Consider the following 13055-nt stretch of genomic DNA (forward strand, 5'->3'; position numbering starts at 1 on the left):
ACCATTTTGGCAACTGGAGAGAATGTATCAACATAGTCAATACCCTCCTTTTGCGTGTAACCTTTAGCCACAAGATGACCTTTATGCCGTTAACAGTACCATCAGCATGAAGCTTGAGTTTTAAAATCCATTTACAACCCACAGTACTCTTCCCTTCAGGCAAGCTGAAAACTTCCCAAGTATCAAGGTCCTCTAAAGAACTAAACTCCACATCCACAGCATTACACCACTCCTTCGATTTCTTTGCCTCCGAAAATTTTAAGGGTTCAGAACAAAGGAGAATGGAATTGATAAAAGCATAATGAAGTGAAGAGAATTTGTTGTAAGTGAGGTAATGAGAGAGAGGATAAAGAGAAGTGAAGTTGCAGTGATAGTCTTGTAAGTAGATAGGTGCTCTACGGGTACGGGAAGATGTAACTGCTAAACGCATGTTAAAATCAGAAGATGACATTGATGGTTCATCAGATGATATTGTTACAAAAGGTAAATCAACATCAGGTTTATCCGGACTTTTAAAGAAAGCTTTTGTTGTGTCGGAAAGAGAAGAATCAGCAAAAGGAAAGATAGTTTCATGAAACAGAACATGTCTTGAAATGGAAATGCTGTTAGATTCGAGATCAAGAAGTTTGTAACCTTTGAAACCCGATGGATAACCAATAAAGATGCAACCTTTGGCACGAGGATCAAATTTGGTACGAGATTTAGGAGAGGTACTCTTATAGCAAAGACAGTCAAAGGTCTTTAATTGATCATAAGCATGAATTTTGGAAGTAAGGATTTGGTAAGGAGATTTATGGTCAAGATTAGGATAAGGAAGACGATTTATGAGAAAGACTGCAGTGAGAATGCAATCTCCCCAAAAAGAAAGAGGAATATGAGATTGAAACATTAAAGCTCTAGCTACATTGAGAATGTGCTGGTGTTTTCTCTCTACAACTGAGTTTTGTTCAGGTGTTTCTGGGCAAGAATGGAAAGAAACAATACCCTTTTGTTTGTAGAGATCAGTGAAAGAAAGCTCAGGAGCATTGTCAGACCTAACCGACTTGACTCTAGTAGAATATTGATTTTCAATCATGGTTAAGAAATTTGGAAACACAAACAAGACATCAGATTTCAATTTCATGAGATAGACCCAAGTTGCTCGACTGCAATCATCAACAATTGTTAAAAAATATCTAAAACCTTCAGATGTGGGAACAGAGAATGGACCCCAAACATCAATATGCAATAGATCAAATGGAGCAACACTGGTTGTATTAGAAATAGGAAACATTAAGCGTTTTTGTTTAGCTAAATGACAAACATGACAATGATGATTTTCTTTAGATTTTGTGGTTTTCAAATGTAAAAGACTAGACAATGAATCAACTTTAGGAAACGCATGATGACCTAGACGAGCATGCCAAGTTTCAATATCAGCAGTGACAGAACAAGCTATCTTATTATTACATGAGAAAGCATGAGCAGAAATTAAAGAACCAGACTCCAAGACATAGATTTGAGATGCGTCTACCCTTGCCAATCATCAATTCCCGTGTAAGATCCTGTATGAAGCATGAAGTAGAAGTAAAACTAATCATTGAGTCAACTTCAGAGGTAAAAGAACTAACACTCAATAGATTGAAACGAAATGCAGGAACGAACAACACATTCTTTAGAATCACATTATCACTCAAACAAACAGAACCTATACCAACAATGCTCTCTGATCTTCCAGAAGGAAGAGTGACAAAAGTGTCAGAAAGAGGAGTTAGTTGGGAAAAAAGAGAGGATGAATGTGAAACATGATGAGTTGCGCCTGAATCGATTATCCAAGAGTCATCAGGAACGGGAGCATCTCCAGAGGCAAGCACAAAAGACATGCAAAAAGGAGTAGGTTGATAAAGGGAAAGGAATGTACCAGACTCTTTTGGAGTTGATGATACGGCTGAAGTGGAAGCAACGAAACCCTCTTGTGAAGGGGTGTGTGGAGTAATGCTGTGATTGTGAAGCTGAGTGCTGAAGAAGGCAATGAACTGTTGCATTTGATCAGGAGTGAGAGCAACAGGAGAAGTAGCATTCATCAGGAGCTGCAGACTGCTGAGGCTGAGAAATCATCTCAGAGTTATCAGGAATAGCAACCATGTTCGCAGATGCATTCTGCTGACCGTTGAGTGGCTTCTGAAACTTGGACTTTGGTTTAAAACCAGGAGGAAAGCCGTGTTTCTTATAGCAACGATCCACAACGTGCCCAAATGCGCCACAATGGGTACAAACGGGTCTACCTTTCTGATATTGAGAGTTTCCTTGATTGCCTGAGACTTGAAATGCTGACAATTCAACACCACTCGAAGGAGGAATGGGAGCAGATCGTTGAGAATCTTCATTGTCCAGTATGTTGTAGACTTCAGAGAGAGATAGCAAGGTTTTCTTCATGGGAATCTGACTTCTAACATGATCATAGCTTTCATTAAGCCCCATAAGGAAGTCAATAACTCGATTTGTTTCCCTTTGAGCCAATAACTCTTCAACTGTAGTCGCAGGAGCTTGAATACTGGAAAATTCTTCCCAATATGTTTGCGTCTGAGTATGATAAGAGGATAAGTCCATAGTGCCTTGACGCAAAGAGAGGAGTTGATGATGAAGCTTGTACAATCTAGGAAGGTTGGACTTGTGAAAGTGAGTGTGAAGGTCTTTCCACATATCAGCAGCCACAGAGAAGTACAAGATACTAGTGTAAATCTTCTTAGTAACGCTGTTGAGCAACCAAGATTTCAGCATACTATTGATTCTACACCAAATCTTGTAGTACGGATCTCTGACAGTTCCGGTTTAGGGATCTATCCATCAACAAATCCTAGTTTGTTCTTAGCTTCTAGACTAGTAGTCATCGTAACAATCCAAGTTCCATAGTTCGATCCGTCTAGAGATTCCGATCCGAGAACTAAACCAGGATGATCTGAGTTCAGCAAGTGATACGGACTATGAAGATTATCGGAAGAATCTGATACCTCAAAAGGACGAGATCAAGACGGAGCTAGATTGAGAGGACGATGAACAGCAGCGCGATTCGAAGATCCAGAGCCTTCGTGAGAGAGATCAGCGTTGCAATGATTGTCGCGAGGAGGAGAGAGATCATCCTCGGCTTGAGATGGAGTGGAGGTGCGATACTTCGAGTTACACTTTCGTTTCCCCATGAATGATCAATCGGAGCTTCGATTAGGTCAATTTGAAGGTAATCGGAGCTGGAGAAGACTGATCGGAGCTATGCGGGAAGAAGAGAAAGCTCGAAGAAGCAATAACGAAGATGATGAGTGCGGAAGCGAGGAAGATTCCAGAGGAAACGAGATTCCGATCTCTGATTTATGGAAGGATAGGAAAGCCATTGTTGCATTCGCTCGTCATTTCGGGTGTTGAACTAAATTGATCAGCATGTTCATACACTTCGTTTTCATTACATTCTGTTTTGAAGAAAAGAAAAATTAAAGTCTTGTTCATTTTGCATGTGGTATGGTCTACTGGGGTTTGATCATGAGATCAGGGACGAGGCTGAGAAAGAAATGGAGGAGGAAGAGGAGTTGCTGCTAAGCCTCAGCCGGAGAAAGCAGATGGTAGTTTTCCTCCATTTACATTTGTTCTTGGTTATTGTTTTGCTTGTTTGTGCTAAGACTAGTGTTAAAAGACAGGAATAAAGGGGACGGCCTAAGATTCTACAGACCCAAGTTCTCTTATATATTATGTGATATGGATGGTAAGGTTTACCTATTCAAGAATCCGTAGTTGTTGCTTTTGGTTTTCTTCTCTTGTTCATTGAACTTTTTTATTAATTTGGTAAACTGCAGACGGAGTTCAAAAGAATCGTGTCACCACTGAAGTACCAGACGAGGTGTGTTACTGCCTTCCCTGATCAGCAAGACCCTGATGGAAAAAAGTTCGATAAAGGTTCATACTTTTCTAACTTCAACCACGATTTGTTAACCCCATGTTATGGCATTAAGTCGATGTTACTTCATGTCTGTTTCGTTACTGGTTTTAAGTTTGGTTCATGTCTGTTTCGTTACTGGTTTTACAATGATTGGTAAAACCAGTTTCGTTACCGGTTTTACAATGATTGGTTGTGTCTGTCTGTGTTTGTGCCTTTGTGGTTTTAAGTTTGGTTCTTTCTTCATATTGAGAGGCTGTCTAATAGGAAACGTACAATGATTGATTGTGTCTCTATTTGTTTGTCGTTACTCTCCATCTCAATACATGGCATGTATCATTAGTTGTTATGCCTTGAAGATTTTTAATTTTTTTTACTAAGAATTTGAGTCTCACTACTTGAATGAGCAGATTGTGTTTTACAAAAGGTCTAATCAAGGACACGAGAGAAGCTCCATGGCAAAAAAAATAAAAAATGGAGTGGCCTGTGTTAGAAGTTTATAGCCCACCCAAGTTGTGAAAGCAGTCCAACCAGAGTTTATCGCTGACCTCACATCGCAGAAATATATGATATCTGCCTTCAATAAAACCTTTGCAGAGGCAGTATGCTTTTTTTTGGATTTTAAGGCAGTGGTAGTAAACTAGACGAATCACTTTTATTGAATCAAGAAGTAGAACTAGACAATGAGGAGTAAGAGAACTGATCTCATACAATCGGCTGAAGTGAATCCATAATCTTGGTTTTACTTTAGTTAGTTCATAAAGAAGAGACGATAGTTCTGCTTGTGAGATATATATGGACCATACATTTGCAACTTTCATTCAATAGTTGATTCACATGTTTTGTATTGTTGTTGTGTTAGTTCTCTATATATGTGTTTATTCGGCTTGGTCATTTTATAGACAAAGTCATTCACTCATCAAACAAGTTCCTTCTTCTCTCCTTCTCACAATCATTGCACAAGTTCTATTTAATCACAAAACAATATTTAAAACGTTATCTTGTACTATGTTTTAAGAAAAAAAAATAAGTTTAATAAGAAAAATAAAAAAAATTAGTGTTTAATTAAATTTTTTTTTTTTAAGAACCTTTAAATAAGAGACTTGCAATGGAACAAATAAATTTTTGGGTATCTTAATCCAGTCTCTTAATTCATTTTTACAATTAAAAGGTATTAAAAAAAATAAGACACCCATTTAGGGACTCTAGGATAATGGTGTTCTTAGAGCAAATCTAATGGTTAGAACTCATTAGGGGTTCTAATGATTAGTTTAATAGTTAATTTTGTAGTTTGTGAAGTTTAAAACTTTTGCTAAGGTAATTAAATTTGTCATGGTCCAATGGAAGAACCTTTTTGAAGTTTTTAAAAATTGATTTTTTTTTTTTAAATAAGATGCCAATTCAATCTCAGGAACAACAACGACAACAACAACAACAAGAGAATGAATCCTAATGGGAAGGTTGGAGATTATTACGCAGTAGCAGAGGTAAAGACTATCAGTAAAATGAGGCCGACTCTTCTTGAATTGTATGATGATCCCTTGGCTTTCTCGCGTACTCTCCATTTGAAGCAGTGGTACAACAAGAAGAGAGCCAAAAGACAAGATCCAGACAGCAGCTGGGATGAAACCAGGAGCACCTGTGAATCCAACATACTGCAAGAACATTACTACATATCCTAGAACTTGAATAAAACAAGAACAGGAGGAGACTTACTGCCCAATATATTGTTGGTGATATTCCAGCCTCCAATGTAAGGCTTAAAGGCCGTGAGAATCAGGTCTCTTGGTTCTGTGAGCTGCCAGGACGAGGTAATCAGATGGATCAGCTGAAGGTCCTGGTGCTAACGATTCTGCTGATGAGATTGCACCTTTCCATGATCCAAAATTAAGTGAGCCTGTGAGCATTGCCAAAATTTCACATGATCAGAATTGTCAACACCCAACAAAAAAAAACAAAAAGTTACAAAACTCATCACAAGTTTCAAGCTTTGATTGATAATCTTGCCTAAAACAATGATTTTGACTTCAACATTTCAAAGCATTCACAGATTGAAACCCACAAAATTATGAAGTAAAACCGACACTAAACAACAGGTCACAGATAATAGAAACTTTAAAAAGATCAAAGCTTTTAATTCAGGATGGTAAAACCCAGAAACCAAGATGACATTACAGAGAACTCAACAGCAAAAAAAAGTCAATTAAGAAACGAAAAACGTGAAAGAGAGGAAAAAAAACAGAGAGAAGGAAGAAACCTAATATGAGCTTAAACGGATCCTGTGCGGCGGCGACAGAGGATGAATCACGGGAAAGAGCTACGGAGCTACGGAATACGGAAGAGAAACGAGACGAAGGAGAGAGAGAGAGACATTTCAGGATCGGTCGAGTAGGAGTGTGCCACGTTAGGGGTCCTTACCGAATCCAAAAACCCTCATTTAAACACCGGCTCTTCTGTTTCTTTTCTTTTTTCATTTATTTTTCTGCTTTTTTTTCTTAGGAACCGGGCATTATATCTCTTATTTAAAAAACGGTTCTTAGTTTTCCTTAGTTAAAATATAAAAAACTAAAAAATGTCTCTTAGCCGAAGATAAGAACCTCAGTTAAGAGAATGTAGTTAATAATGGTCTAAGTGAGTGCAGAGAAAATATTTAAGAAATATATTCGGTTGAAACATTATTTGTATCAGTTCAGAAAAAAAAAACATTATTTGTGAGTCAGATATCGGATATTGATAAAAGGAAGCAGGGCAGAGTTTTACTTGTCAGAGTTAGCGTGAATGAGTTTATAATAACTTCGGGTTTGAAGATTAGCATTGAGAAGTCTACGTTGTATCTTTCTGGGGTCTCTGAAGGGGAAGAGAGTAGAATATTATCAAATTTTCCTTTTGCGAAGGGTGAGCTCCCAGTCCGTTATCTGGGACTGCCTTTGACGACCAAAGCTATGCGACAGCAAGATTACTTTCCTTTGGTGGAGAAGATTAGATGTCGGATTAGCACATGGACGAGTAGGTTTCTCTCTTATGTCGGGCGTTTGCAGTTGATCAAAGCTGTGATAATGAGTTTGGTAAATTTTTGGGCTTCAGTCTATCTACTTCCTAGTAAATGTATTCGGGATATTGAGCGAATCTGTGGAGCATTTTTGTGGTCGGGTCCAGAACTGAAGTCTACCGGTGCTAAAGTGGCTTGGTCAACGGTTTGTTGGGAAAAAGAGGAGGGAGGTCTGGGCATAAGAGATCTTAAAGTGGTGAATAGAGTAAATGTTTTAAAAATCATTTGGAGGCTACTCACGGGATCATCTCTCTGGGGAAATGGATAAGGAGTAACCTATTAAAGCAAAAGAATTTTTGGGAGATCAAGGAGGATACGCATATGGGGTCTTGGATGTGGAGAAAGATGATCAAAATGAGAGGTGTTGCAAGGAGTTTTCATAAAAAAGACTTGGGGAATGGAAGAAATACTTCTTTCTGGTTTGATCATTGGTCTGAGAAGGGAGTTCTAATTACACTGTTGGGGGAAAGAGGTATAGTAGATATGGGCATTAAACGTGAAGCCACAGTAGCAGAAGCTATTATGAGAGATAAAAGGAGGAGAAGTTATCGTTCTTTGGCTCTTAGGGAAATTGAGGCAGAAATGGAGACTGTTCGGAGGAAGCTACGAGTGGAGAATGAGGATGTAAATATGTGGAAGGATGGGTCGGGGTATAGACAAAAATTCTCAACACATGCTACTTGGATGTTGCTTCGTTCGCAAAAGGAGAGGTGTAGTTGGGCTAGGAGTATTTGGTTCTCAAAGGCGACTCCTAAGTATGCGTTTGTTTCATGGCTGGCTTCTCGGAACAGACTCTCAACAATGGACAGAATCGTTCAGTGGGATCCTGGTGCGGACACAACTTGTGTGCTTTGTAAAAGGGATTTGGAATCTAGGAACCATTTATTTTTTGAATGTTCCTTCTCTAGTCAACTAAGGGGATTCTGGCTGGTGATTACACAAATGTTTGGTCGAGCATTTTTGACATCATATCGGATGAGGGAATGGAAAGGAAGAAGAGGTTTTGTCTGTGCTATGCTTTGCAAATTGCTGTGCATACTTTGTGGAGGGAGAGAAATATGATCAAACATGAAGAGAAGCCTACTCCTATTGCAGCTATTATAAAAATGGTGGACAAAAGTATAAGAAACAAGCTGAGCATTATGAGGTCCAAAAGAGTTAAAGGGTGGGAAAGTGGTTTGCAGTTTTGGTTTAGTACTAGAATTTAAAATTTTTCTAAGGTTGGAGGTTTTAGAAAGTTTATCTCAAATTTAAAGGTATACACTTGATGTAAGAAGGGTTTTTTTGACGAATAAATTTAGCATTCATTAAAAAAAAAAAAAAAAAAAAATATTTGGTTTCTACGTTATCGTGGGACTTGCCATCTTTTTTGTTTCTGATGTGCATCCCCTTCACTATAATATTTGATTTTTGTTTAAATACTTTTCTTGGCAGTAATCATGGCTGATGAAATTAACGAGATGCAACAAGAAGTAAGTCGTTATTCGTTTCTTTGTCTACAATGAATACACAAATGTATAGATTTTGGTTTCCTTCTTTCATGCTGCATGTGTTACCTAATTATGATGTGTACGGAAATCTCTTTTACATCAGCTTGCACCCTTTGACCCAACCAAAAAGAAAAAGAAGAAGAAAGTTGTTCTTCAGGATCATGCTGAGAGCTCATCACCAGAATTGCAGATGGAGAAAGCTGATGATCCAATGCCTGGAGGTATAATCGATGAAGAACTTTGTTTCTCTTCAACACTCTATTTATGTTTTACTTAAATACTTTGTCTCATTTATTTTGCAGCAGTTAATGATGGTCTTGAAAGCGCAGTTAGTGGAATGAAAAATAGCAAGAAGCCAGTGAGTGTTTATAAATGTTTAGTACTAAGCTTCTCTTATATTTATTCAAACTTGTGTCTTGATTATAATGATTCACCTTACATTGGTTTTTATTTGATGGTTAGGTTGATTCCAGCTCACTGAATGAAGAAAATGTTGAAGCCGTAGAAGATTTGGATGGTGGTTTGAAACTCCACATATATATATTTTGTGCTAATTATTATATTAATAGAATATTAGTTCATGTTTACTTTTATGTATCCAGTTTGAATCTTACATACAATATCTTGCAGGTCATGAGGAAGAGAAAGGAGTAATCCAGCAGGAGAATCGTTATCCTTGGGAGGGAAGTGATAGATTGTACCTATATGAAGAGGTGAGCACATCACAGATAGCTTTTGTTTTCAAGTGAATCCTTTTCAAGATTCTTATTGCTTGTTTTAATTTCTTATAACTGGAGCTGTATGTTTTTTTTTCAGATGCTTGGTAGGGTCTTCAACATTCTGCGTGAAAACAATCCGGACCTAACTGGAAATAGGCGTCGTACAGTTATGAGGCCTCCCCAAGTTCTTCGTGAGGGGACAAAGAAGACGGTCTTTGTCAACTTTATGGACCTTTGCAAAACGTATGAACAAACATTGTCTCTTCAAACTCACTAGATCGTATATCAGTTCTTGATGTTTATGTTTATGTAAATACTTCTTTCTGGTTTGATCATTGGTCTGAGAAGGGAGTTCTAATTACACTGTTGGGGGAAAGAGGTATAGTAGATATGGGCATTAAACGTGAAGCCACAGTAGCAGAAGCTATTATGAGAGATAAAAGGAGGAGAAGTTATCGTTCTTTGGCTCTTAGGGAAATTGAGGCAGAAATGGAGACTGTTCGGAGGAAGCTACGAGTGGAGAATGAGGATGTAAATATGTGGAAGGATGGGTCGGGGTATAGACAAAAATTCTCAACACATGCTACTTGGATGTTGCTTCGTTCGCAAAAGGAGAGGTGTAGTTGGGCTAGGAGTATTTGGTTCTCAAAGGCGACTCCTAAGTATGCGTTTGTTTTATGACTGGCTGCTCGGAACAGACTCTCAACAATGGACAGAATCGTTCAGTGGGATCCTGGTGCGGACACAACTTGTGTGCTTTGTAAAAGGGATTTGGAATCTAGGAACCATTTATTTTTTTAATGTTCCTTCTCTAGTCAGCTGTGGGAGCAGTTAACTAAGGGGATTCTGGCTGGTGATTACACAAATGTTTGGTCGAGCATTTTTGAGATCATATCGGATGAGGGAATGGAAAGGAAGAAGAGGTTTTGTCTGTGCTATGCTTTGTAAATTGTTGTGCATACTTTGTGGAGGGAGAGAAATAGGATCAAACATGAAGAGAAGTCTACTCCTATTGCAGCTATTATAAAAATGGTGGACAAAAGTATAAGAAACAAGCTGAGCATTATGAGGTCCAAAAAAGTAAAAGGGTGGAAAAGTGGTTTGCAGATTTGGTTTAGTACTAGAATTTTAAAAAAAATTCTAAGGTTGGAGGTTTTAGAAGGTCTATCTCAAATTTAAAGGTATACATTTGATGTAAGAAGTGTTTTTTTGATGAATAAATTTAGCATTCATTCAAAAAAAAAAAAAAGAGTTTATAATAACTACACACATTAAAAATCATAGCTACTTCCTACTACTAAACGCTTTTAAAGTTAAACCACTGATTCGAGTTTTTAGCCACTAGAGATAAGAAGAAGGTAACAACACATCACTGAGTTCGATTGAAAACAATGAGACAAATCCTGGGTAAACTATACACAAAACCCTTTCTTTTTAAAAAAATATCAAATTTAAAAATATTTTTTTCTTTTAAAGGCTGAGTAGTGGAGACGGTGGTGCTGATTCAGAGAGTGGGACATTGGGGACAGGACATTCTGAAGGTTTCAGATTTGCAGTAAGTAAGAAGAAATAAGAAAACAGCTCATCTTCTTTTGATTCTCTCTGTTTTTTTTACTTCTTTTGTTGGATTGTTGTTTTGTTTTTTGTCTGATTTTCTCCGTGGAGTCGAGTTCTCTGTCTATAAACAAGCAGCAATTTAGCTTACACTTGTTTTCCACTGTCTTTGTTTTTTTTCTCTCCACCAAAGCCAAGGTATGAGTTTTCGTTTACTGCTATTCATTTTTTTTTGGATCAAATACTGCTATTCATTTATTTGAAAATTTTGTTCCTAAATAGAAATAAAAACCTCAAAATCTAGGGCTTGAGACGAGACTTCTGCTGATATCTACACATGTTTAAGTTCGTAATTCTGTAGATTTGAAATTTGAACCACATGTTTCAGTATCTGAATTTAGTTTATATGTTCTATTATTGGGTCCATCTGATTTTTCTAATCAGATAAATCATAGGTTTTGGATAATTGGTTTTACGAACTCACCACCATAGCATAATCTTTCTTTTATTTTAGATTTTAGCAAAAAAAAAAACATAATCTTTGCTTTTTTACTTCTGCAACTCTCCATGCATCGATCTCCATTGTTTTTTTATATAAAAAATCTATTTAATGCTTTTGTTTCTCGACACAAACAAAGAACACTGCGTTATTCTTTTTTTTTGGTTTAATTTTTAAACGAGTAACCTGCGTTATTCTTAGTCTGATTATTCGCACTTTTTTCCCAGGGTTTTGTTTCTTCTTCCTTTGATGCTTTCTGAACCTGATAAAAGATTCGGTAGGAAAATAGAACAGACACTTTGATAATAAAGAAAAATATGTTCTATTATTGGGTCCATCTGATTTTTCTAATCAGATAAATCATAGGTTTTGGATAATTGGTTTTACGAACTCGCCACCATAACATAATCTTTCTTTTATTTTAGATTTTAGCGAAAAAAAAAACATAATCTTTGCTTTTTTACTTCTGCAACTCTCCATGCATCGATCTCCATTGTTTTTTTATATAAAAAATCTATTTAATGCTTTTGTTTCTCGACACAAACCAAGAACACTGCGTTATTCTTAGTCTGGTTATTCGCACTTTTTCCCAGGGTTTTGTTTCTTCTTCCTTTGATGCTTTCTGAACCTGATAAAAGATTCGGTAGGAAAACAGAACAGAGACTTTGATAATAAAGAAAAACTAGAGCTTTTTCGTGAAGTAATTATATGTTGTTACAACCATGATATACTATATATAAAAATTATAATACAAATTTTGACTAATTAGTAATATATATAAATGACTAATACGATTATTCATGTGTAACTGTCAATTGTATAATAAAATTTACTCGATAAAATAATGTCATACGAACAACTATGTATGTTTTTTTTTAAGTAAACGCTACGTGATATTAAGTGTAACATAATTTCTATATTAGTCATTATTTTTTAAAAAAAACTTAGCAAGTGAAATTTATAATTAAAATTTGAAAATAAGAAAAATGATTATTACAAAAGAAATGAGTTAATTCATAAAAACATATGGGCTGATATCGAGAATATTCTGTTTATTGTGTGTTATGGTGAAACCAACAAAATAGGAAAGGTAAGATTTTATAGACAAAAAGTTGACTTTATGGTTATAATAATTATTACTAATCAATTCTACATATGATCTGATCTTTGGAGAAACACGAACTTGGATTCTATAAGTCTTCTAGCGTTAATTTCCTCAAAAGAACAATTTGCTGTTGTTCTGGATAATTAAGTTTGAATTAAAATTGTTCTATTGTTATGAACAATGGTTGTTTTTTTTTTTGACGTCATGAACAATGGTTGTTAGTTAATCTTTTTCTATGAGTTGAATTACTAATAAAGTTTAAATAACTTTGATGTTGGTGCAGGTTAAATAAGCTAAGGATGCACTTCATAATATAAACTATGTTTTTGTGTCGATATTTTAAATGAGATGATTTGGTGGAAAGTTATATTATATGCAGATTATTTGTTTATGTAATCTTTAGTTGTTATTATTTTTGGAAATTATTTAATATATGGAAAAGATAAACATTACTTAAATATAGGTTTATTTAATTTTCAGTGGTATTGAGTTGTAAAAATATTTTTCAAGTTTAAGGGTTAGTCTAAATTTGTACTTCTCTTTTAATAAAATAGATTATTTGTTTATGTAATTTTTAGTTGTTATTATTTTGGAAATTATTTAATATATGGAAAAGATAAACATTAATTAAATATCGGTTTATTTAATTTTCAGTGGCATTGAGTTGTAAATATTCTTTAAGTTTAAAGGTTAGTCTAAATTTGTAGTTCTCTTTTAATAAAATAGATGCAACGTGTC

The 13055-nt window shown here is 36.0% G+C and overlaps 3 protein-coding genes and 2 long non-coding RNA genes across 10 annotated transcripts in view; 3 read left to right on the forward strand and 2 right to left on the reverse strand.

Moving 5' to 3' along the window:
- Nucleotides 1-2028: 2028 nt before the first annotated feature.
- On the reverse strand, nt 2029-2760 carry LOC106302894. Its single transcript, XM_013739296.1, has one exon. It carries the CDS (start codon nt 2758-2760, stop codon nt 2029-2031), a length of 732 nt encoding a protein of 243 aa, XP_013594750.1.
- Nucleotides 2761-3497: 737 nt separating this feature from the next.
- Nucleotides 3498-4748, forward strand: LOC106301659. 2 transcript variants are annotated; one of them, XR_001262270.1, is made up of 4 exons: nt 3498-3590; nt 3662-3730; nt 3822-3921; nt 4312-4748. It is a non-coding gene; the product is annotated as an uncharacterized LOC106301659 (long non-coding RNA). The 2 variants fall into 2 exon arrangements; XR_001262269.1 differs by having other exon boundaries at nt 3666-3730.
- Nucleotides 4749-5271: 523 nt separating this feature from the next.
- LOC106304696 lies at nt 5272-6320 on the reverse strand. The gene is made up of 3 exons (XR_001262806.1): nt 6159-6320; nt 5618-5798; nt 5272-5556 (listed from the first exon to the last, which is right to left on the reverse strand). It is a non-coding gene; the product is annotated as an uncharacterized LOC106304696 (long non-coding RNA).
- Nucleotides 6321-7271: 951 nt separating this feature from the next.
- Nucleotides 7272-9436, forward strand: LOC106302895. Its single transcript, XM_013739297.1, has 8 exons — nt 7272-7796; nt 7859-8126; nt 8385-8422; nt 8544-8661; nt 8743-8798; nt 8903-8960; nt 9071-9153; nt 9257-9436. Exons 1-8 carry the CDS (start codon nt 7272-7274, stop codon nt 9434-9436), a joined length of 1326 nt encoding a protein of 441 aa, XP_013594751.1.
- A 1015-nt stretch (nt 9437-10451) lies between these two features.
- Nucleotides 10452-13055, forward strand: part of LOC106301218 (BTB/POZ domain-containing protein NPY3-like) — a 5987-nt gene continuing 3383 nt past the window's right edge. For 2 of the 5 annotated variants that reach the window (XM_013737569.1, XM_013737571.1), the window contains exons 1-2: nt 10452-10566; nt 10636-10718. The gene's annotated coding sequence lies outside the window, so the exon portion shown is untranslated. Of the gene's footprint in view, nt 10567-10635; nt 10912-13055 lie in introns of all 5 variants that reach the window. The other 3 variants (XM_013737568.1, XM_013737570.1, XM_013737567.1) reach the window with 2 other exon arrangements.

Source organism: Brassica oleracea, chromosome C7, assembly GCF_000695525.1.
Source record: "Brassica oleracea var. oleracea cultivar TO1000 chromosome C7, BOL, whole genome shotgun sequence".
NCBI lineage: Eukaryota > Viridiplantae > Streptophyta > Magnoliopsida > Brassicales > Brassicaceae > Brassica > Brassica oleracea.